The following is a 25,601-nucleotide window of genomic DNA, read 5'->3' on the forward strand; positions in this document are numbered from 1 at the left end:
TGTATGTTTCCTTCCTTCTCTCCATACTTGCCTGTGTTAAATTCCTAATCTAGTGGAAACTTTTGAGTTGTAAGACTTTTATGACATTTCTGTTTCCCTGCCTATCATGGCAATTGGGTGCTTCTTGCACCTATAAACAGGGGTGGGAAATATCTGCAGAAAATCAACAAAAATGCTTGATCTGTGGTCCCTAGAGTGTGTAAGACTTAAGGAATAGTAGTATCTGACTCATACCTAGAAAACTCTAAAGCTGGTTGGAGCTGCCAAAGAAGATTGGTGGGCTCCAGTAGACTCAGGGCCAGGATGGTTATAGGACTTATCACAAAAAAAGAGAAAGAGAATAATTCATATTAAATCCAACAATTTATAAAGAGGATAATATGTTATGACCAAGTGAATTGATACCAGCAATGCAATGATAGTTCAACATTTGAAAATGAATCAGTGTTACTCAGTATGAAAATCATGTAACCCTTTCAATGATGCTGGAAAAGCCTATGACAGTATTTAGTATTTATTCATAATTTATTATGAACTTTTAAGTTCTTGGCGAACTAGGAAGAAATAGAAACTTGCTTAGTCTGATAAAGACATTTACTGAAAACCCATGCCAACAAAGTGTTTAATGGTGATAGATTGAATGCTTTTCCCCTAAAATCATTACAAGACAAGGATGTCTACTTTCAACAATTAGTGTTAAACAACAATTTAGTGTTAAATTGGAGGTTTCAATCTGTGTAATATGGTAGGAAGCCAAAATTAAAACGTATTTAATAAAAAGGAATAAATAAAACAGACTCTCTTGTAGATGGCATGGATGTCAACATAGAAAATCTTAATCTACAGAAAAGGCACTAGAATTGATAAACAAATTACAGTGATATCAAATGTCATATTTTTCAGAAGTTGTAACTCAGTTGGGTAAGTAATTTGACAAATACCATCTTTCTTCAAACTTTAGGAGCATTTAGGAGTTAGATGTCTTTTCTTCGTAAATATTTGTCAACTAGAACAGATTATGTACCACATAGTCTGCACTTACATATACACAGTTCATATCTTAAACCTTTTAATTGAAGTTAAATCTCTCAGGATCATGTTTTAAACATATGTAAAACTTACAATTCAACCCAAAGAAATGAAAACCCAAATCTTTAAAAAGTATTTGTTTTTATTTTTCAGTATGCTTCATTTAAAAAAGTATGGTTTTATTAGTAGTACATTAATTAACTGAAAGAACGAAGTGACAAATTTTTGTCACAGATATTAATTTACATTTTACAAACATCCACCAAAACAATTAAAAATGAAATAAATATATTTACATTTTATATTTCTGGTATTTTCATTACATTTTAATGTATATAAAATATATAACATTTATAATATTTTATTTGCAAAAGCAAATTCAAATGTGCAAATAAGTGGCATTATGATTTTAAAGTATTCAGTAGTAAGAATAAACAATAAAGAACAAATTTAGAGGTATGAATAAAGCAATTTCTTAAGGAGAAATTATAAGCACAGCAGTATTAATAGTAGCAAAATGTGTCTTATTAATATCCAAACGTCTACACTTACCTTAAAAAGTTAAGCACAAGATCATCCTTGTACTTTTAAAGCTTCTCCACACTGCTGATTTCTAGCAGTAATTCTAAATTATTGTTAGGATAATTAATTTTTCTCAGTAATAAATCAAGCTTTTCTTAAATCCAGCATTCAACATAGACAAAGTTCATGATCAAGCTTCAGCACTGTAAATGAGGGAAATGTTGATCTATAAACTAATGAACCCAAAGGAACATTTCTCTCCTTGCATGGCTAATACGGACTCGACATTTATTTTCAAGTAATTGCTTTCTTTTTCTTGCTGAAGGACAGCTTTATGAGAGATTTCAAAATTATAAGTTGGTACACGTCTGAAATATGGGCAAGAAATAATTACCTGATTATCCTCCCATTTTAAAAAAGCTGGATAAGTGTGTTGGGGTATACATTACACATACACTACCTATTAAATTATTTTTTAAATAAATACTTGTTGCAATATAACAAATTATAAATGCCCTTTCTGTAATATGCTTCAGCTTAGATGAATTGTTATTCTTTATCAGGCAAAAGACATTGTTATAGTAGTTAGCAGTTTTCAGATGACTTTGAACTTCATTCTCTGACCTAAATAACAATATTCCCCATTAAGCTTGTGTTATGTACACCATAATGAACCATTTAATGATAACACACACACACACACACACTCACACATACACACATAGACACACACCCAATCACACATACATGCTCACATACACCAAGGCACTGGAGGGGTTAACACATTAGCGTTTTGCTGTTAAAATGTGCTCAATGTACAAACTAGGATTTTGTGAATAAATCTCATACATGTAAACCCAAATTATATGAGAGAGATAAATTTATATGTGTTTTTGTTCATTTCTAAGCTTTCTCATTCAAGTAGTCCAAGATATAACAAATGCCAATGACTAATCATCACATTGTAAAGAAAACATTAAACACTAATTGTTAAACTGATGAAAATGAGAATAGTATTTTGTTACTTTTTGACTGTTGTACTAATCATGTTAAATAAAAATCACGGTTTATGTTTTTTTATCAATAGTATCAAAAATAATCACAATGGTATTGTCATAAGTTTTTAATCAAACTGCATTTTACAACTTAATTTAATGTATATTAAATGTATGTACACAAAACATATTCTTTTAATATAATTAATGGTCAGCATTTGACTATATTTATATATATACACACATATATGCATATATATATGCATATGTACATGTGTGTGTATTCTCCGAGGAGATATATATTTATACATATCTAATTGTGCACCTTTTCCTTCATAACATACATGAGCATAGACTAAATTTTCGTAATATCAAAAAAATATAGCTAATAATAGATTTTTTAAATTTTGAAATTGAATGTTTACAAAATTTCACAATTTTTAAATCATTCTATTACAGGTAGGTAAACTATTGAAACTTTTTTCTTTTGCTTATGGATAATTAGCCCACGTCATATTGCCTCAGTCCAGATTGTGGACACATTCATGTAACCCCAATATGGGGAACACTGAGATTCAGCTGTGGTTGGAAGCAGAAGTTCTACAATGAACCACCTGCCACAGCTGAAAATTCTAAGTTGGATGTATCCCACTGCTTTTTCTCCGTAAGTTCAGAAGTGGCCTACTACTGAAGCCTGCTTTTGGTGGGCTCCAATTTTACAATGACTGTTGTGTTTGATCAATATAGTGTGCAATCATTCTAAAGTTCTATACTAATTACAAATGTGTACTTAGTTTTATGGTCAAAATACATTACATTGAAACTGTTTATTGCAATTTGTCACAGTTCTTTGGGCAAGGTATGTTAGACTCAGTTTAACATTTTCTCAGGGACAATTATAAACCCTCACTTTTTCTTTTCAATTTTAGGTATTTACAAATTAATCTGATGCAAAATAAATTAATGAATCATAATGAGTATAAAAACAACTAGATATTAATTTTTAAAATTAATAAATCTGTCCTTTATAGAAATCATTTTGTTTCCTTCTTGAGTGATTTTTAAAAACATATTTGGAAAAAAAGAAAATTGAATCAATTTATTAGATACTTGGTTATATCCACAAGGACACATGTAATACTTGGTTTACCTGGGAGCATGTGTACCAATAAACAAAGTTTTGTTTTGTTATTTCTTACATACACAGTTGACTTTTAAAAATATCTCAAAAAAGCTGTACTAAAGGACAGAGAATGTTTTCCATATTATACAACTAGTTGTATAATACCTGGAATCTCAGTAAATTGCACACCTCTAAGGCTTTCAAATTTCCCAGCCTTCCACATTTACATTCTTAGGACAAAATATCTAAAATAACCTGCATAGTTGACATTACTTAATCACTTTCCATGAAAAGGGAAGATAAAAATTTTTAACTTTTATCTTTAACTATCACCTTTGTTTCTAATAAAATAGTACTGAAATGGAAAAATGTCATTTAATTAGCATATATAATAGATTTGGGACTGCTTTAGAGGGACATTTTAGTTCATGATTAGCTAGTAGACTTCAGATTACAAAGAATTGCTTCTCACACCATATTTGTTTATATTATTTTATCTACTAAAGTTTTTTGGTTCACTGAAAATTTATGAAACTTTAATTTGATAATAAATCTTCTTAGGTAAAATATAAATCTATTTAAAACCAAAGAAGAAATGAGAGGTTCATGAAATTTTCCATCACTCATAATTAAATTAATACATTATTGGCATACTTGATTGTTGGCAGCTAATAAGACATTTCAGTAACAGTGATTGAAGGGAGAATAGTCCATTCCACCTTGTATCTATCATGGGTCAAAGTAATTATCCTTTCGAAGTTCTTTGGAATATTTACAATAAGATAAAAACAATTGGACTGCCAGTGTCAAATCATGGGATGAGAACACGAGGGCAAATTTACATCAGCAAATTAAAGTACATCCTTCTTTGATGTGATTTTTTTGCATGCTCCTTGCTGATTTATGGTTTTTAACTCTTTTATGTCCCTCATAATACAATGATAGGGCTTTGTTTATGACTCTGCCCAACATGTACTAGTCATACAAAATAATCTAAAATACAGAAGTAATCTTTTAATAAGTATTTTATTTATAAGTAGCTTACTATTTTTATATTACTTACATATTTCTTCAAATAATTCATTTTTGTCTCCACTTTTGGTGAAAGCAATATACTTACTGGCACAAAGCAACTGAACTTTTCATATAGTATGTTTCACAGATGTCATCCAGAATGGAAGTGTTTTTGAGGTTCCACATGACCTTCTTTTTTCTGCCAAAATTTCGATTTGCCTCCACTGCCACTTGGTGATGTTATGGTTTCTCTAGGGTCTAAATGATGAGTAAATGTGTCCTGCTTATATAGTCATGGTGCGTGTCAATGCAGAGCTCAGTACGTCAAGTTGTATACTTTGCTTTGCTCGTGGTAGCAGAGCTGGCAGCAGCAGAAACAGTAGCTTGATTGCCTAAAAATAGAGGGTCCAAACAAGCTACCTTGGCAGCAAAGAAGGAATGAATGCAGTGAAGAACAGCAAATAAATTAGAAAATTCCAACTCCTGAAAGGGAAAGAGAAACAAGTCAGATAACAAAAAAATTAATGTCTTTAAAAATTTATAATAGCTAGATTTTAAAAAAATTTTCAATACACTTATCTAGAATCTGTGATACCTATCATATGGAAACTAATTTCAAATGTAGATATTTTTGGTCAACATGTAAACATCATAAGTATTGAAAATTTATTTCAATACATGGTGGTGGATAAGAGGTAGGGAGGACTAATCACTCTTATCATCTATGAATGTTGTTTTAGCATTGATGAATATATTTTGCCAAAATTTTACTCCTGATAATGTATAATTAAATATAAACTTGGAAGTACTTTTAAAAGTATTTTTATCTCTTTATACACACATCAGATGATAAATATGAGTTAGAGCAATTTAAAAGTATTCTTGATTATTGTGTAGAATGAGTTAATATTTGCCATAAGAAACTGAATAAAAAAATTCTAGAAGTAAGGGGATATGAACTCTCGTAACCAGAGGATCCAAATGATTCACTTTCAAAAAATAATTCATGTATTAATTTTAATTGTGGCTGGCTGTTTAATGGTGTATGGGGCATATTTGCTAAAAAAAATAAATAAACTAGAGCTCACTAATTCATTTTGGATTTTTAGAAATAGGTTTCCCATTAAAATACCAAAGGAAATTTGTAACCCATTTACCAGTGGCAACCAAACTATATATGTGAAAACAGAAAAAAGTTATTTCAAAATATAATTATGTCAAAATAGCTATAAAATCATAAAGCAATGCTCAGAATACATTTAGTAAGATGATGTTGCTAGTATTTTTATTAAAGACCATCAATAATCACATAAACATGTTTTAATTCCAAGGTGATTGAAAAATTAATACATTTATGTTCCTAATGAAATCAATACGATTAACTTATCACAAGGAGGATAACTAGATGGTAATAAAGCATTTGAAATTTCTGATAAACTCATTGCTATTTTATTATATGTTTCACTACATATATGTAATAAAGAATATAGAATTATAATTGATATGTACATGACTGTTTACAACTTATATGTGGCAGTGGAAAATGTTACAAAATATTCAATACATTATGACACATTGTAACATCTGTCATGTACCAGGCAGCTATTTAAATAAAATAATTCATCTGAGGAGCATTTTCTCAGGTCAGGCAACAGGAGTACAATGAACCATAACATATATTCAGGGGTCTCTATAACATAGAAGAAATAGCTATGCTTTCTTAGTAGCTCCCTTCAAAACTTCAATATTTGATAGTTTCCTTTGTGAAACAGCAACTTGTTCTAGAGAATAGAAGAGGTTATTCATTTATTCTAATTCCCTTAGATGTTTCCACCAAAAAAGTTTTTAGTAACTCCATCATAATGATCTTAGAAGCTTTATTTATATAATAATCCACTTCATTGGCACTAGTCATATGTTATTTGTAAATAAGCAAGTTCTCTTTGCTTTAGCTCATCCTGGAAATCCGCAATTCACCCCATCATGCTTGGTGTAGCCAGGTTATTTCCCAAACAAATTTTGAATACTTTCTCTATTATCCCAAATTAAATCCACGTGATGTGAAAGGTTTGGAAATTTTGGGAATATGTAAAATGTTCTTGCGTGTTGTTAAAAAATAAAACAACAACAACAAAAATAAGCAATTCACTCTTGGTAAGGAGGAGAATATTGTTGAGTGTTACAAATGGGTAAAAATAGTATGGCAAATAGCTTTTTCTTAAAGGTAATTCTACCACCTCTTTATTAAAATAGAGGTTATATTTTGGTTTACCCAAAATAAACAACCCTTAAATATCTAAGTATCCAGGCATCTTTAGAAAAATGAAAATTTTCAATTATTACCACTTTGTCAATTATTTGTCAATAATTTGATATAGATTGACAGTTTAACCTTTTTATACCCATTTTGAAGGAGTGATAGACAGGAAATAATAGCCGGTGATTAGAAGAGAAAGCAGGAGACCAAGTTGGATCCAAGTTTGGCTTTTCATTCCAATACCCACACATCTTTCCTCTTTCTCAGTGATCAGCCTTGGCAACCATTTCCACTCCTAGGGTGTCAACGATTCCTCTTATGTAAACTCACACTGCTCATTTACTAATTTCTTCTGTGAGTACTAGACCTGCATTCTTACCACCTATCAAACATCCACTGATGATGAGCATCTATCTATCCATCCACCGACAGCTTCCGCCAAGTTACAGACTTACAAGTTTCCCTTGTAAAAAAAAAAAGTCTTATGATTGTCATGATCCCTCAGATATCACTGAATATAAGCTATCTTCAAAACTGTAAAGAGTCATCCATTCAATAAAATACCAAGTCCTTCCTATGCATCTACTCTTTTTTGTTGTTAAAATATAGCAGTGAATAAAGCAGACAAAAACAAACAAAGAAACAAAACAGTCCTGATGGGACTTACATTCCAGTGACAGGAGACAAAATGTGACTAAGGGCATAAATAAATTAAGGATAATATACCAGAATATGACAGTTACAATCAAGAAATAAAGTGGAGGAGACAGCAAAGACTACTCAAGGGGCCGTGGGAAAGGAAAATTCATGTTGCCTTGTATATGGAACTTGAAAGGGACAAAGGAGTGAACCATTTCCATGTTTGTGGGGAAATATTCCAGACACAAGAATTATAATTTTAAAGGCCCAGAGGTAGGGATGTTCCAGGAGAGTCTGAAGAAAAGCAAGGGCTGTTTTGTCTGAAATGGAATGAATTAAGGAGTACTTAGCAGACAATGAGATCAAAGAATACACTTAGTACGCTGCATGAGCCTTTATGAGTTTTACTATGAGCGACATGGGAAACCATGGGAAATTTTTGAGCAGATGAGTGACAAGCATTGACATAACTCAGAAAATGATGATTCTGGTTAGACTATTGAGAATAAGCTTTATGATAATTGAATTGAAAGAAGGAGGAGAAGTTACAAAGTTTCTATATGGAAATGGTTTGAATTTGGAAGTAGTTTTCAATGACTGGAAAAAAAGTGTTGCTCTGCAAATGGAGGAATTGTGGGAAAAGCAGGTTTGGAAGTAGAGATCAAGATTTTGGTTTCGGGCATGATGCATCTGAACGCATATTAGATATACAGGTGATACGTGGAGAACTGCATATATTAGTGTGGATCTAAGGGAACAATTAGAGTTTAGAATAGAAGTTCAGCTTCTGTCAGCACATAGATGGTAGGTAAAACACTGTGGTCTGGATGAGGAGATCAAGGTGTGCAGGATAGGTAGAAAAAATGACTGAGTACTCATCCCTGCGATTCCACAGTATAAAAATGTAAGAAAGATGGAGAAGAACCAGCAAAGAAGGAATAGCTGTAGTTGTGAAGAAAGTGAGAGTAAAAACCAGGAGTCTTGTAAAATGACAGCTGAAAATCGACCATTGAATTTAGCAACACAGAGGCCATTTTAATTCTTTACAAGAGTCCTTTTGTGGAGAAGTGGAAACAAAAGCTTCACAGGAATGACTTAATGAGAGCTTGGGTTTGAAGGTGTTAGAGTTACTACAGGTAAGTCTACCACAGGCAGCTTCTCTTTGAAGAAGAAATCCTTCTTTTCCTTTTAAAAAGGGGCATAGGAATATATCAGTAGGAAATCAAGAATGTTTTTCCAAGGTTTATGAAATTAGTACATATTTGTTGAATTGCTGGCACGAAATAGTTGAGCTCTCAAATCTGAGGACAATTGTAGAAACTGTACTCTTGAGAAGGGTGAGATCTGGTGCAAAAGTAGAGAGGCTGGACATGGATGGAAACCTGGACAATTGATCTGAAGCGGCAGGAGGTAAAGCACAGTATATGGGCACAACTCAAGGAAGGAGGGTAGATTTGGCGGTGTGTAGCTTTCATTCATTCTGTGTTTTAAGTGGGATACAAAGCAAAGTCATATGCTGACAGGATAAAGCAGGAAGTGTTGAGAATTTGGATAAACACTAATTTATAGGTGTTATTTTAGGCACACAATCTGGAATTTATCTTCCTCATTCTGCTTGCTCCTTAAAAGTTTTTAACTCATTTATGCCTGAGACTGCAATTTTTTGAATTTTTGCAATCAGACCTTGGTGATGACCTTGAGAAGCAGAATATAAATAACTCCACTAGCTTAGCATTTCAGTAATAGAACGTTAGGCATAAGTGGGTCAATAATCCTTTTTTTTTAATTATTATACTTTAAGTTCTAGGGTGCATGTACACAAAGTGCAGGTTTGTTACATATGTATACATGTGCCTTGTTGGTGTGCTGCACCCATTAACTCGTCATTTACATTAGGTATATCTCCTAATGTTATCCCTCCCCCCTACCCCTCCCCACAATAGGACCCGGTGTGTGGTGCTCCCCTTCCGGTGTCCAAGTGATCTCATTGTTCAATTCCCACCTATGAGTGAGAACATGTAGTGTTTGGTTTTCTGTTCTTGCGATAGTTTGCTGAGAATGATGGTTTCAAGCTGCATCCATGTCACTACACGAACTCATCCTTTTTTTATGGCTGCATAGTATTCCATGGTGTATATGTGCCACATGTTCTTACTCCAGTCTGTCACTGATGGACATTTGGGTTGATTCCAAGTCTTTGCTATCGTGAATAGTGCCGCAATAAATATACGTGTGCATGTGTCTTTATAGCAGCATGACTTATAATCCTTTGGTTATATCCCCAGTAATGGGATGGCTGAGTCAAATGGCATTTCTAGTTCTAGATCCTTGAGGAATCACCACACTGATTTCCACAATGGTTGAACTAGTTTACAGTCCCACCAACAGTGTAAAAGTGTTCTTATTTCTCTACATCCTCTCCAGCACCTGTTGTTTCCGGATTTTTTAATGATTGCCATTCTAACTGGTGTGAGATGGTATCTCATCGTGGTTTTGATTTGCATTTCTCTGATGGCGAGTGATGATGAGCATTCTTTCATGTGTCTGTTGGCTGTATGAATGTCTTCTTTTGAGAAGTGTCTGTTCATATCCATTGCCCACTTTTTGAAGGGGTTTTTTTTTTTTTTTTTTTTTTTCTTGTAAATTTGATTGAGTTCTTTGTAGGTTCTGGATATTAGCCCTTTGTCAGATGAGTAGATTGCAAAAATTTTCTCCCATTCTGTGGATGGCCTGTTCACTCTGATGGTAGTTTCTTTGGCTGTGCAGAAGCTCTTTAGTTTAATTAGATCCCATTTGTCAATTTTGGCTTTTGTTGCTGTTGCTTTTGGTGTTTGACATGAAGTCCTTGCCCATGCCTGTGTCCTGAATAGTATTACCTGGGTTTTCTTCTAGGGTTTTTATGGTTTTAAATCTAACATTTAAGTCTCTAATCCATCTTGAATTAATTTTCTTATAAGAAGTAAGGAAAGGATCCAGCTTCAGTTTTCTACTTATGGCTAGCCAATTTTCTCAGCACCATTTATTAAATAGGGAATCCTTTCCCCATTTCTTGTTTTTCTGAGGTTTGTCAAAGATCACATGGCTGTAGATGTGTGGTATTATTTCTGAGGACTCTGTTCTGTTCCATTGGTCTATATCTCTGTTTTGGTAACAGTACCATGATGTTTTGGTTACTGTAGCCTTGTAGTATAGTTTGAAATCAGGTAGTGTGATGCCTCCAGCTTTGTCCTTTTGACTTAGGATTGTCTTGGAGATGCGGGCTCTTTTTTGGTTCCATATGAACTTTAAAGCAGTTTTTTCCAATTCTGTGAAGAAACTCATTGGTAGCTTGATGGGGATGGCATTGAATCTGTAAATTACCTTGGGCAATATGGTCATTTTCACAATATTGATTCTTCCTATCCATGAGCATGGTATGTTCTTCCATTTGTTTGTGTCCTCTTTTATTTCACTGAGCAGTGGTTTGTAGTTCTCCTTGAAGAGGTCCTTTACATCCCTTGTAAGTTGGATTCCTAGGTATTTTATTCTCTTTGAAGCAATTGTGAATGGGAGTTCATTCATGATTTGACTCTCTATTTGTCTGTTACTAGTGTATAAGAATGCTTGTATTTTTTGCACTTTGATGTCGTATCCTGAGACTTTGCTGAAGTTGCTTATCAGCTTAAGGAGGGGTGGAGAGTTCTGTAGATGTCTATTAGGTCTGCTTGCTGCAGAGATGAGTTCAATTCCTGGATATCCTTGTTAATTTTCTGTCTCGTAGATCTGTCTAATGTTGACAATGGGGTGTTGAAGTCTCCCATTATTATTGTATGGGAGTCTAAGTCTCTTTGTAAGTCTCTAAGGACTTGCTTTATGAATCTGGGTGCTCCTGTATTGGGCGCATATACATTTAGGATAGTTAGCTCTTCCTGTTGAATTGATCCCTTTACCATTACGTAATGGCCTTCTTTGTCTCTTTTGATCTTTGATGGTTTAAAGTCTGTTTTATCAGAGACTAGGATTGCAACCCCTCTTTTTTTTGTTTTGCATTTGCTTGGTAGATCTTCTTCCATCCCTTTATTTTGAGCCTATGTCTCTGCATGTGAGGTGGGTCTCCCGAATACAGCAAACTGATGGGTCTTGACTCTTTATCCAATTTGTCAGTTTGTGTCTTTTAATTGGACCACCTAGTCCATTTACATTGAAGGTTAATATTGTTATGTGTGAACTTGATCCTGTCATTATGATATTAGCTGGTTATTTTGCTTGCTAGTTGATGCAGTTTCTTCTTAGCATCAATGGACTTTACATTTTGACATGTTTTTGCAATGGCTGGTACCTGTTGTTCCTTTCCTTGTTTAGTGCTTCCTTCAGGATCTCTTGTAGGGCAGGCCTGCTGGTGACAAAATCTCTAAGTATTTGCTTGTCTGTAAAGGATTTTATTTCTCCTTCACTTATGAAATTTAGTTTGGTTGGGTATGAAATTCTGGGTTTAAAATTCTTTTCTTTAAGAATGTTGAATATTGGCCCCCACTCTCTTCTGGCTTGGAGAGTTTCTGCCAGTGATCTCCTGTTAGTCTGATGGGCTTCCCTTTGTGTGTAACCTGACCTTTCTCTCTGGCTGCCCTTAACATTTTTTCCTTCATTTCAACTTTGGTGAATCTGACAATTATGTGTCATGGATTTGTTCTTCTCTAGGAGTATCTTTGTGGCGCTCTCTATATTTCCTGAATTTGGATGTTGGCCTGCCTTACTAGGTTGGGGAAATTCTCCTGGATGATATCCTGCAGAGTGGTTTCCAACTTGGTTCCATTTTCCCCATCACTTTCAGGCACATCAATCAGACATAGATTTGGTCTTTTCACATAATCCCATACTTCTTGGAGGCTTTGTTCATGTCTTTTAACTCTTTTTTTCTCCACACTTCTCTTCTCACTTCATTTCATTCATTTGATCTTCAATCACTCATACTCTTTCTTCCAGTTGATGAAGTCGGTTACTGAAGCTTTTTCATTTGTCACGTATTTCTCATATTATGGTTTTCATCTCTATCAGTTCTTTTAAGGTCTTCCTGCATTGATTATTCTAGTTATCCATTCATCCATTCTTTTTTTAAGGTTTTTAGTTTCTTTGCACTGGTTATGTAGTTCATCCTTTAGCTCTGAGAAGTTTGATCAATTGGGGCCTTCTTCTCTCAACTCATTAAAGTCATTCTCTATCCAGCTTTGTTCCATTGCTGGCGATGAGCTGCTTTCCTTTGGAGGGGGAGTTGCACTCTGATTTTTTGAATTTCCAGCTTTTCTGCACTGCTTTTTCCCCATCTTTGCAGTTTTATCTGCCTTTGGTCTTTGATGATGGTGACATACTGATGGGGTTTTGGTGTGGGTGTCCTTTCTGCTTGTTAGTTTTCCTTCTAACAGTCAGGACCCTTAGCTGTAGGTCTGCTGGAGTTTGGTTGAGTTCCACTCTAGACCCTGTTTGCTGGGGTATCAGCAGTGGAGGCCGCAGAAGATAGAATATTGCTGCATAGAAAGTGTTGCTGTCTGATTCTTGCTCTGGAAGCTTCGTCTCAGGGGTGTACCCTGCCGTGTGAGGTGTCGGTCTGCACCTAGTTGGGTATATCTTCCAGTTAGGCTACTCAGGGGTCAAGGACCCACTTGAGCAGGCAGTCTGTCTGTTCTCAGATCTCAACCTCCATGCTGGAAGATCCACTGCTCTCTTCAAAGCTATCAGACAGGGACATTTACCTGTGCTGAGGTTTCTGTTGCTTTTTGTTTAGCTATGCCCTGTCCCCAGAGGAGGAGTCTACAGAGGCAGGCCAGTCTCCTTGAGCTGCGATGGGCTCCACCCAATTCGAGCTTCCCGGTGGCTTTGTTTACCCACTTAAGCCTCAGCAATGGTGGGTGCCCCTCCCCCAGCCTTGTTGCTGCCTTACAGTTAGATCTCAGACTGCTGTGCTGGCAATGCGGGAGGCTCTGAGGGTGTGGGACCTCCAGGCCAGGTGTGGGATATAATCTCCTGGTGTGCCATTTGCTAAAACCCTTGGTAAAGTGCAGTAGTAGGGTGGGAGTTACCCGATTTTCCAGGTGTTGTGTGTCTCAGTTTCCCTTGGCTAGGAAAAGGGATTCCCTTCCCCTTTGCACTTCCCAGGTGAGGCGATGCCTCACCCTGCTTCAGCTCTCGCTGGTCGGGCTGCACCAGCTGACCAGCACCGATTGTCCAGCACTCCCCAGTGAGATGAACCTGGTACCTCAGTTGAAAATGCAGAAATCACCCATCTTGTGTGTCACTCACGCTGAGAGCTGGAGGCTGGAGCTGTTCCTATTGGTCCATCTTGGGGGTGCCTCCCCCGTCGGTCAATAACTCTTGAGTCCTCTGATCACCCCTGAGAGCCAACTAAGTCACCATCTACATTTGCATACGTTTCCCACAGTAAAATGATCATGCAACATTCAATAGATCATTAAACCATAACTGAAGTAAGTCTTCTAAAATGTGAGGACAAAAAAATATTAAACTGCTGAAAACTTACATTTTGTAAATCTCTTGCTTAATAGCATTATCATGTTTCCATTATGGCTCTTGATTTCTTTTTCATTTCTACTGTGATTGTCATCCCTTTTTCAAGGCCAGATTTAACTCTAATATTCTTCATGCCCTTGCAGTCATTAGAGAAAAACAAATCTCTCCATCATTATTCATAGAAGGTTTATCTATTGCTAAAGCCATTATGGTCAGATTTGTTTATGTCATTATTGTGTAAGTGAATATGTTTCCTGGTTTGACATCTCCTTTATGTGTCATTCACTTTTTGCTGCAGCAACCTTAGGGAGATATAGTTCACATACTATGATACTCAACTGTTTAAACCATGCAATTCAGTGGATTTTATAATATTCACAGTTGTACAAGTATCATCATCAAATTTTAGAACATTTTTATTGCTCCAAAAAATATATCCTGTACCCAGTACAAGTCACTCGTCATTTCCTCTCTCTTCAGCTTCTGATAAGCATTATTATTATTATTTTTTGTCTTTCTATTGGTTTGCTTTTTGTGGACATCTCATATAAATAACATCATACATATAAGATATTTGCTATTGTCTGCATTCACTTAACACACTATTTTCAAGGTGCACCCATGTTGTAGCATAGATAGTTCTTCTTTTCTCTTCATTGATGAATATTTCCTGATGTGGACATATCTCTTCCTTCCCATCCATCACCTGTTGAACATTTGGGTTGTTTCTACTTTTGACATTTTTGTGGATAATGCTGCTGTGAACATCTGTGTACAGTTTCTTTTTTGTGTGTTTGGGAATATCTTCTATTTGCTCTTGAATATACCTAGAAGTGGAATTGCTGGGTCATATGACAACTTCAACTTGCACTTTTTCAGAAAACGTGGAAATTTTGTCTAAATGAGTTACCACATTTTACATTCTCACTAGCAAAAGATGAGCGCTCCAGTTTCTCTACATCCTCACTAATCATCATTATTGTCTAGTTTCTTCTTTTTAAATAATTATAGCCATCCTATAGAATGAGAAGCTGTATTTTACTGTGGTTTTGATTTGCATTTTGATGACTAATGATTTGAGCCTCATTTCTTGTGCTTATTGGCAATTTGAATATCTTCTCTGGAAAAATGTCAATTTGAATCCTTTGTCAGTTTTTATTTGGGGTATTTATGTTTCTATTTCAAATTCTAAAAATCTTTTATATATTTGCATACAGTCTCCTTAACAGATAAATGATTTGAAAATGTTTCTGCCAATCTGTAAGTTGTATTTCACCTTTTTTATATTATTACTCAGCAGAAGTGCTTTAAATTTTGAAAAAGTCAAATTTGTCTATTTTTTCTCCTTTGATTCTTGTGCTTTTCCCCTTTGATACTTGTGCTTTTGGTGTGAAATGTAAGCACAATTGTCAAACCCAAGGTTACAAAAATTTAATCCCATGTTTTCTTCAGATGGGTTTACAGTTTTAGCTCTTAGATATATTTCCATGTTTCATTTTTAAGTATTTTTTGTTTGTTTGTTTATGGTGTGAGGAAAGGACCCAACTTAACTTTTTGGATTAGATGACCAGCACTGTTTATTGAAAAACCTGTTCCTTTCCACATTCTATTGTGTTGAAAAGCATGGCAGAAGACAGTTAACAATAAGTAAGGTTCATTTCTAGACTCTCAATTGTATTTCAGTGTTCTATATGTCCATTCTTATGACAATACCACAAAGCCATGGTGACCATAGCCTTGTAGTGTTCTGAAATATGGAACTGTGGGTCCTTTCCAACTTATTTGCCAATATTATTTTGGCTATACTGGATTACATATACATTCAAGATCAGCTTGTCCATTTCTGAATAAAAGGTAGTTGGCATTTTAATGGAGATTTCTTAAATCTGCATATTAATTTTGGAATATTTTCATATTAAAAATATAAAGTCTTCTAATTTATGCACATGAGATGTAGCTCCCCTTATTTAAATCTTCTTGAAATTCTTTCCATGCTTTGTAGTTTTCAGTACACAATATTTCCACCTTTTTGGTTAAATATATTCCTTAGAATTTTTTTGATGCTATTATGATTTTTTTTTCTTAATTTTAGCTACTCTAATCCACTGCTATCATATAAAAATACATCTGATTTTTGTACATTGGGATTATATGCTGCAACCTTGCAGAAGTCATTTACTAGTTAGCACTAACAGTTTTCTTAGTGAATTCGTGAACATTTTTTATATTTAAGTTTGTATCATCTAGCCTTGACTAGAAATTCCAACACAAGGTTGATGAAAATGGAGAGAGCATACATCATTTTCTTATTCCTGATTGTAGGGGGAACACATACATTCTTTCTATACTTAGTTGTCCTCAATATACTTGTTATGAAATGGTATTTTTTTCTTATTTTTGAATCCATTACAATGATTATGTATTTTTGTCCTTTATTCAATTAATATGGTATTTTGCATTATTTATTTTAAGACACACACACACACACACACACACACACACACACACATATATATATATATCATACATTCCAGAATATATATCAAGTGATCATGGTGTATAATAATTTTTGATTGTTGCTGGATTTGGTTTGCAAGAATTGTGTTAAAGATTGCTTCATCTACCCCCATTAGAGATATTAATCTATGGCTTTCTTCTCATCTGATGGTTTTGGTTTTGCTATGAAGCCAATTTGAAACTCAAATAAGCAGGGGAGTGTTTCCTCTTTTTCTGTATTTTGAAAATATTGTGAAAGATTGGTAATAATTGTTTTTTCATTGTTTAGTGGAGTTCATCAGAGAAACCTCTTGATTTGGGGCTTTTTCTTGTGGCAGGTGTTTTAAAAATACCATTTAAATACCTTTCCTTCTTTTAGGTATATTCTAATTATTTATTCCTCTTTGGGTCAGTTTCATTGGTTGGTGTTATTCTCGGAGTTTACACACTTCAATTAATTATGTAAATCTTTAGCAATTATTTATAGTTATGTTTTTCTTTTTAATATCTAAAATATACTTTCTTTTATTTCTGATTAAAAAAATGAACCTTCTCTCTCACTGGTTATCTAGTTAAAGTTTTGTCATTCTTGCTAACCTTTTAAAAGTGTAAATTTGAGGTTTTCTAATTTCTTTAATTGTTTATGTATTCTCTTTTTATTTCTGGTCTAAATTTATAATTGTTCTCCTTCCTGCTTTCTTTGTGTTTACTTTGCTGTTTTCTCTAGTTTCTGATTGAGAAAGATTAGATATTTAAGTCTTTTATTATTTAATATAACATTTGAAGTTAAAATTTTTCTCTAAACAAACTATAGCTGCATAGCATAAGTTTTAGGATGATGAGATTTCATTGTTATTTATCTCCCAATAATTTATAATTTCACTGTGATTTTCCTTTTGACCCATTGGTTATTTAGGAATTTGTTTTTAGTATCCTCATGTTTGTATATGTTTCAATTGTTCTTTTCTTATTCATTTCTAATTGTATTCCACTGTGTTCATAGAACATAATTTGTATCATTTTAACTGTTTTAAATGTAGTGAGGCTTGATTTATAACCTGACATATACGTGGTCTTAGATAATGTTGCTTGTATTCTGGTTAAAAATGTGTGTTCTTCTGTAATAGGGTGGAGAGTCTAAACAGGTCAGCATATCTGGTTGTTTACCATGCTGACCAAGTCAATATCCTGTTACTTTTCTGCCTCATTGTTCTATCCACTAGTTAAAATGGTGTATTGAAGTCTATAACTAACTGGTGGTACTTTCCATTTTCTCTTTGATTTCACCTCATTTGTTCCATAAATTTTGGAACTCTGTCATTATCACAAATATGCTTATAATTGTTATATCTCCTTGAAAAACTGATTCATTTTTCACTAAAAAATGCCCTTTTTAGTATCTTGAAACAATTTTTGACTTAAAACCTTTTGTGTAAAATTACTATAGTTACTCAAGTTCTTTTCTCATTATTGTATGCAAGATATATGTTTTTGTATCCTTTTATTTGCAACCTACATGTGTGTTTAGCTGTAAAGCTTGGATAATTCTACTTCTAGGAAGATGGAGTAGACATATCTGTCCCTTTTACTCCCACTAAGTAGGACTGAATTCTTTGCATATTATATGTAAAACAAACATAAGGAAACTTTAAAGGTAAATATTAGTGAGATAAATCAACCCACCCTACTCAGGGTGGGATCAGTGAAAGCCTACTGGGGAACTGGATCTCCTACTCTTTTACAGTAGTTGTGAAGAGCCCACTGTTCAACTCCCAATGGAGGTAAAGTAGTAAACCTGAAATTCTACAACTACCTGGCAGGAGCAACATGGCACTCTCCATTACCTTGATAAAGCTGTATCAATGGAAATTGCATAAAACATAATGTTTAAGTAAGATTTGGAATCTCATAACTAAATAACAAAAATGTTTAATTCCAATAGAAGATCACTCATCATACCACGAACCAGTGAAAACTCAAATTGAATGGAAAAAAATTCAAAAGATGCCAGCAGTGAGATGACATAGATTTTAGAATCAGTTGACAAATATTTTAAAGCAGTCACAAAATTGTTCCAATAAGTGATTATCACCATGCTTACAACAAATGAAAGTGTAGAAAGTCTCAGAAAAGAAACAGAAATTCTAGGAAGAAATAAAAGACATAAAAAAGAATAAAATAAAAATTTTAGAACTGCAGATGACATGATTGTATATTTAGAAAACCCCATTGTCTCAGCCCAAAATGTCCTTAAGCTGATAAGCAACTTCAGCAAAGTCTCAGGATACAAAATTAATGTGCAAAAATCACAAGCATTCTTATACACCAGTAAAGGACAAACAGAGAGCCAAATCAGGAATGAACTTCCATTCACAATTGCTTCAAAGACAATGAAATACCTAGGAATCCAACTTACAAGGGATGTGAAGGACCTCTTCAAGGAGAACTACAAACCACTGCTCAGTGAAATAAAAGAGGACACAAACAAATGGAAGAACATACCATGCTCATGGATAGGAAGAATCAATATCATTAAAATGGCCATACTGCCCAAGGTTATTTATAGATTCAATGCCATCCCCATCAAGCTACCAATGAGTTTCTTCACAGAATTGGAAAAAACTGCTTTAAAGTTCATATGGAACCAAAAAAGAGCCCGCATCTCCAAGACAATCCTAAGTCAAAAGAACAAAGCTGGAGGCATCACACTACCTGACTTCAAACTATACTACAAGGCTACAGTAACCAAAACAGCATGGTACTGGTACCAAAACAGAGATATAGACCAATGGAACAGAACAGAGTCCTCAGAAATAATACCACACATCTACAGCCATCTGATCTTTGACAAACCTGAGAGAAACAAGAAATGGGGAAAGGATTCCCTATTTAATAAATGGTGCTGGGAAAATTGGCTAGCCATAAGTAGAAAGCTGAAATTGGATCCTTTCCTTACTCCTTATACGAAAATTAATTCAAGATGGATTAGAGACTTAAATGTTAGACCTAATAGCATAAAAATCCTAGAGGAAAACCTAGGTAGTACCATCCAGGACATAGGCATGGGCAAAGACTTCATGTCTAAAACACCAAAAGCAACGGCAGCAAAAGCCAAAATTGACAAATGGGATCTCATTAAACTAAAGAGCTTCTGCACAGCAAAAGAAACTACCATCAGAGTGAACAGGCAACCTACAGAATGGGAGGAAAATTTTGCAATCTACTCATCTGAAAAAGGGCTAATATCCAGAACCTACAAAGAACTCAAACAAATTTACAAGAAAAAAACAAACCAACCCCATCAAAAAGTGGGCAAAGGATATGAACAGACATTTCTCAAAAGAAGACATTCATACAGCCAACAGACACATGAAAAAATGCTCATCATCACTGGCCATCAGAGAAATGCAAATCAAAACCACAATGAAATACCATCTCACACCAGTTAGAATGGCGATCATTAAAAAGTCAGGAAACAACAGGTGCCAGAGAGGATGTGGAGAAATAGGAACACTTTTACACTGTTGGTGGGATTGTAAACTAGTTCAACCATTATGGAAAACAGTATGGCGATTCCTCAAGGATCTAGAACTAGATGTACCATATGACCCAGCCATCCCATTACTGGGTATATACCCAAAGGATTATAAATTATGCTGCTATAAAGACACATGCACACGTATGTTTATTGCGGCACTATTCACAATAGCAAAGACTTGGAACCAACCCAAATGTCCATCAGTGACAGATTAGATTAAGAAAATGTGGCACATATACACCATGGAATACTATGCAGCCATAAAAAAGGATGAGTTTGTGTCCTTTGTAGGGACATGGATGCAGCTGGAAACCATCATTCTTAGCAAACTATCGCAATAACAGAAAACCAAACACCGCATGTTCTCACTCATAGGTGGGAACTGAACAATGAGATCACTTGGACTCAGGAAGGGGAACATCACACACCGGGGCCTATCATGGGGAGGGGTGAGGGGGGAGGTATTGCATTGGGAGTTATACCTGATGTAAATGACGAGTTGATGGGTGCAGCACAGCAACATGGCACAAGTATACATATGTAACAAACCTGCACGTTATGCACATGTACCCTACAACTTAAAGTATAATAATAATAAACAAATTAAAAAAAATTTAGAACTGATAAATATAATAACAGAAATAAAAAAACTGAATAGATGGCTCAACAGCAGAAAGAAGAGAACAGAAGAATCAGTGAACTGGATAAAAGAATTGTGAAAATTAACCAGCTAGAATAAACGGTATAAGAAAGATTGAAAAAAGGAAAGACTATTCAATGAACTGTGAGACTAAAACAAATATATATATGTACTATTCATGTCTTCAGAGTCCAAAAAATGAGGAGAAAAATTAAGGAACTGCAAAATATTGAAAGAAATTATAGCGGAAAATTCATTGAAATTGGTGAAAGACTAAATTCTTTAGATTTAAGAGACTAAGTGAAACACAAAGAGGATAAACTCAAAGAAATCCTTGCCAACACACATCATAGTCAACTTCTGAAAACTAGACAGCAAAAAGTCTTGAGAGCAGCAAGAGAGAAATAAAACCTTACCTATAGGAGAACACAAGTCAAATGACAGAGAATTTCTCATCAGAAATCATACAGTCAGAAGGAAGTGGCACAAGATTTTTCAACTGCTGAAAGAAAACAACTGTCAATCCTGAATCCTATATCCATCAAAACAGTGTTTCAGAAATCAAGGGAAAATGAAGACATTCTCAGCTAAAGATAAACAAAGTAAACTTATAATAAGACCTATCCTAAAAACATGGCTTAAAAAGGACAAAAAGAGAAAATAATTAAAGAAGCTATCTTGGAACTTAGGAAGAAAGAAAGAATATGGTAAGAAAAGTGATTGATAAATATTTTATTTCTGCTTTTGAGTTTTCTAATTTATACTTGGGCATTGAAACAAAAATTGTAACATTGTCTGATTTGGTTCTTATTATATGTAAATAAAATATTTTAAAATATTATATAAAGAACAGTATAAAATATGAAATATAAAACATAATATATTTATATATTATAAATATAAACTATATTTATAATAAATATTATATGTTAATATATGCTTAAATATAATATATAAATATTATAAACTATAATATATTATATATTATAAAATGTAAAATATAAAGTAGGTAAAGAGACATAATATGTTAAAGTTTCTACACCTAACTGATAAGATGTTGATTTCACTAGAATATGAAGATATATACAAAATGTAACCCTGAGAGTAACCACTAAAAACAGTATATGTTAAAGTACACTCAAAAACGTTGTGGATGAAATTGATTTCTAAAACAATATGTTCAAAAAAGGCACATGAAGGCAGAAAAATTAAAACAGAAAAATGGAAAAAAGAACAAAATTCAAATATATAATGATAAGTATGTCAGCACATCAATAATTAAAATGAAAGTAAATTATCTAAATATACCAATCAATACACAGATATTGGCAGAATAGATTAAAAAACATGACCCAAATATATGCTATCTACAAGCTCACTTTAAATATAATGATACAGTTATATTTAAAGTAAAAGACTGATAAAAGATATATCATGCATATTTTTATGAAGAAAAGTGACTAGTGACTCTATTAGCATTAGATGAGCTAAACTTCAAAGTAAAGAAAATTATGGGACAAAATAAGACAAATTAATTAATAATAAAAGTATAAATCTATAAGAAAAACATATCAACTCTAAATATGTATGCATCAAATAACTTAGATGCAAACTATGTAAAGCAGAAACTGATAGAATTGAAAGGTGAAATAGATAAATACACAATTACATCGAAGACTTCAACATCCTCTTAACAATTGGTAAAGAGTAAAACAGAACGTCAGCAGGAATATAGAAGAATTAGAAAACACCATCAAATGACAAGATCAAACTAACATTTTTAGAACTTTTGGACAACACAAATAGAATATACATTATTTGCAAGTTTCTGTAGAAACTTGACCATACTGGGGGCATAGAACAAATCTCAATACATTTAAAATAATTAAATCATAGAAGGTGTGTTTTCTGACCACAGAAGAATCAGTAACAGAAAGCAAACAAAAACAATTTCTGACACTTGAAAATGAAGCCACAGAATTATAAATAATCCATTACATACAAAAAAGTCTCAAAAGAAATAAAAGAATACATTGAACTGAATAACGATAAAAACAAAACAGGGTCAGGGTGCAGGTGTTCTGCTTTGACTGTTTCATTGGCAATATCTTGATTGTAGTCATATATATACTAGAGTACTTTTCAATTAAAAAATTTAAACTATTTCTCATGAGAGCATAATATAGTTACATCATTTAAGGAAATTTATTATGTTAATCTCTGCCTTCCGTTGGAATGTTTAATATATTTGCTTTTAATGCAATTATAGATATGGTGACATTTATATTCACTTTACATCATAAATTTTTATTTTTATTCCTTTAATTTTCCATTACTATTTTTATTTTGGGTGTTATACCACTATAAATGTACATGTGTATATGTATATACTTTCATATAAATTATATATAAATATATACTATATAGATATAATTTTAATTCTCCTATTTTTATCATTAGTTATTTTATTAGTTATTTGGAGGGATATAATAATATTTTAAAATATTCTAGTTCAGAATAATGACAGTATCAATAGTGCTCAAAAATTTGCTTCTATAAAACTCTGTTCCCCCCACTTCTTTGTGTTATTATTGTCATACGCTTTACATCTTTATACATTACAAGCTGAAAGACACAGTGATATAATTATCATTTTATGAATTTTTCTTTTAAATCAGTTAGAAGTATAACACCAATAAAAATGCATTTATACTGTCACTTATATTGAATTATGTATTACCTTTAACAGTGTTTTTATTATTTCTAAGTGTGTATTCAAGTTATTATCTAAAAATTATTTTCTGTAGTGTATATTTACTAGCGGCAAATGTTCTTCTTTTTTTTTTATATGTAATAATGATTTAATTCTCCTCCATTTTGGAAGGTGAGTTTCGCTGAATAAGAACCTCTTAAATGACACCCTTTTTGTTTCAGCACTTAAATGTGTTATTCTATTACCTTCTAACTTTCACAGTTTACTATAAAAATGAGCTCTTATTCTTATTAATGATTATTTGCATGTTGTGAGTCATTTTTCTTTTGCTGTTTTCAAGATTCTTTGGCCTTTTGCTGGTCAACCATGATAATTGTACGTCTTTGTTTTTATTCTACATGGAGTTCATTGAGCTCTTCAAATATGTATAGTAATATTAAATTTGAGAAGTTTTCAGCTGTTATTTCTTAAAATATTGTTTCTATCCCTGTCTCTCCTTGTTTTCTTGGTATTCCCTTTACATATATGACAGTATAACTTACGTGGCCATAGAGACTTCTGAGACTCTGCTATTTTTCTTCATTTATGTTTTTGTTATTCCTTAGACTGGATAATCTCAGTTGCCCTATTGACATTGAGATATAGTGAACTCTTAATACTCTCTTAATCTTTCTTCATAAACTCAAATATTTTGTTCAGTTCATCTAAGAATTTTTAAAATTTCAGTAATTGTACTTTTCAACTGAAGAATTTTATTTGATTCTTTTCATTACTTCTATCTTTCCTAACATTTTCTATTTGGTCAAACATTAATTCTTTGGGCATAGCTTTGTTTAGACCACTTAATATATTTGTAATTCGCAATTTAAATTATTTTACTAGTAAGTGCCCCAGATGGTTTTCCTCAGAGAAAGCTTCTATTGAGTCTATTTTCTTACAGAAAAGCCACAATTTTGAGAATTTTTTCAATGTCACATAATTTTTGTTTAAAACTGGTAATTCAAAGAATATTCTTGGAAATCAGATTCTCATTCTTCCCAAGAGTCTGATGCTGTTGCAGTTTGTTGTTGTTGTTTTCCTATCTGTTTCACTGATAGGAAACAGATTATTTTTGTCTATTTAGCTTCTTGGTCATCTATTGTTTTGATCAATATTTCTGTAAATTACTAGAAGCAAAGTCTTACAACTTTTCCATGGGGCTCTGTGTGTGTTTTGTGGCACTTCTTTAGTGCTCCGGCAATGTGCAACTCTTTCTAAGTCTTTACTTTCTTCTTGCACAGATTTTTAAGGTCAGCCAGAACGGAGAGTTTAGGGCATCTTTTCTCGTCTTGCGCACCCGGCACATTCATGCGCTCTTCCAGGTTCTCAGGAATGTATTGGAGCTTCTAAAAGTCCCTCATTGGAATCTCATTCCTCAGATCTTAAGTTTTACACCAGCGTCTTTCTTGCCACAACTGGTATTGCCAATTCAAGTAGGTGTAATCTTAAACAACTACTGTTGATTGTTAAATACTGAGGTTAGTAATCTTTCCAATGAGAAAGGTCTGAGTAAGGTCAAGTAATGACAAGGTCTGTGTCTTAGTCTGTTTGTGTTGCTATAACAGAATATCTGAGGCTGGGTAACTTAGAGAAAAAAAGAGATTTATTTGGCTCATTACTCTGGTGACTGAAAAGTCCAAGATGGGAAAGCTGCATCTGATGAAGGTTTCAGGCTGTTTCACCTCATGTCAGAAAGTGAAAGTGGAGTGGGCATGTGCAAAGAGATCGCATGTTGAGAAAGGAAGCAAGACAGAGAAACTAAGGAAGCCAGACTGTTTTTAACAACCCACTCCAGTGGGAAATAAGGCATTTCCACAAGAGTAAGATCTCACCCACCTTTGCAGCAGGGAATTAATTTATTTATGGAGGAATCTACCCCCACCACCTGAACAGTTCCCTCTAGGCCCCACATTCCAACACTGCCATATTGGGGATCAAATTTTGACATGAGTTTAAGAGGAACAAACCATATTCAAAGTGAAGCATTTCACCTCTGCCCCCATAAAACTCATGTTCTTCTTACAATGCTAAATACAATCATTCCCTCCAAATAGTCCCAAAAGTCTTAACTTTTCCAACATCAGCTTGAAAGCCC

The 25,601-nt window shown here is 33.7% G+C and overlaps 1 protein-coding gene across 8 annotated transcripts in view; it reads right to left on the reverse strand.

Annotated features, from left to right (window-relative positions):
* Positions 1 to 1,430: 1,430 nt before the first annotated feature.
* SNTG1 (syntrophin gamma 1) overlaps positions 1,431 to 25,601 on the reverse strand; it is an 891,115-nt gene continuing 866,944 nt past the window's right edge. For all 8 annotated transcript variants that reach the window (XM_050801928.1, XM_050801925.1, XM_050801927.1 and 5 more), the window contains one exon: positions 1,431 to 5,166. In XM_050801928.1, the coding sequence (XP_050657885.1) occupies positions 5,008 to 5,166 (159 nt within the window). In that variant the 3' untranslated portion in view covers positions 1,431 to 5,007. The remainder of the gene's footprint in view (positions 5,167 to 25,601) is intronic.

Source organism: Macaca thibetana, chromosome 8 (genome assembly GCF_024542745.1).
Source record: "Macaca thibetana thibetana isolate TM-01 chromosome 8, ASM2454274v1, whole genome shotgun sequence".
NCBI lineage: Eukaryota > Metazoa > Chordata > Mammalia > Primates > Cercopithecidae > Macaca > Macaca thibetana.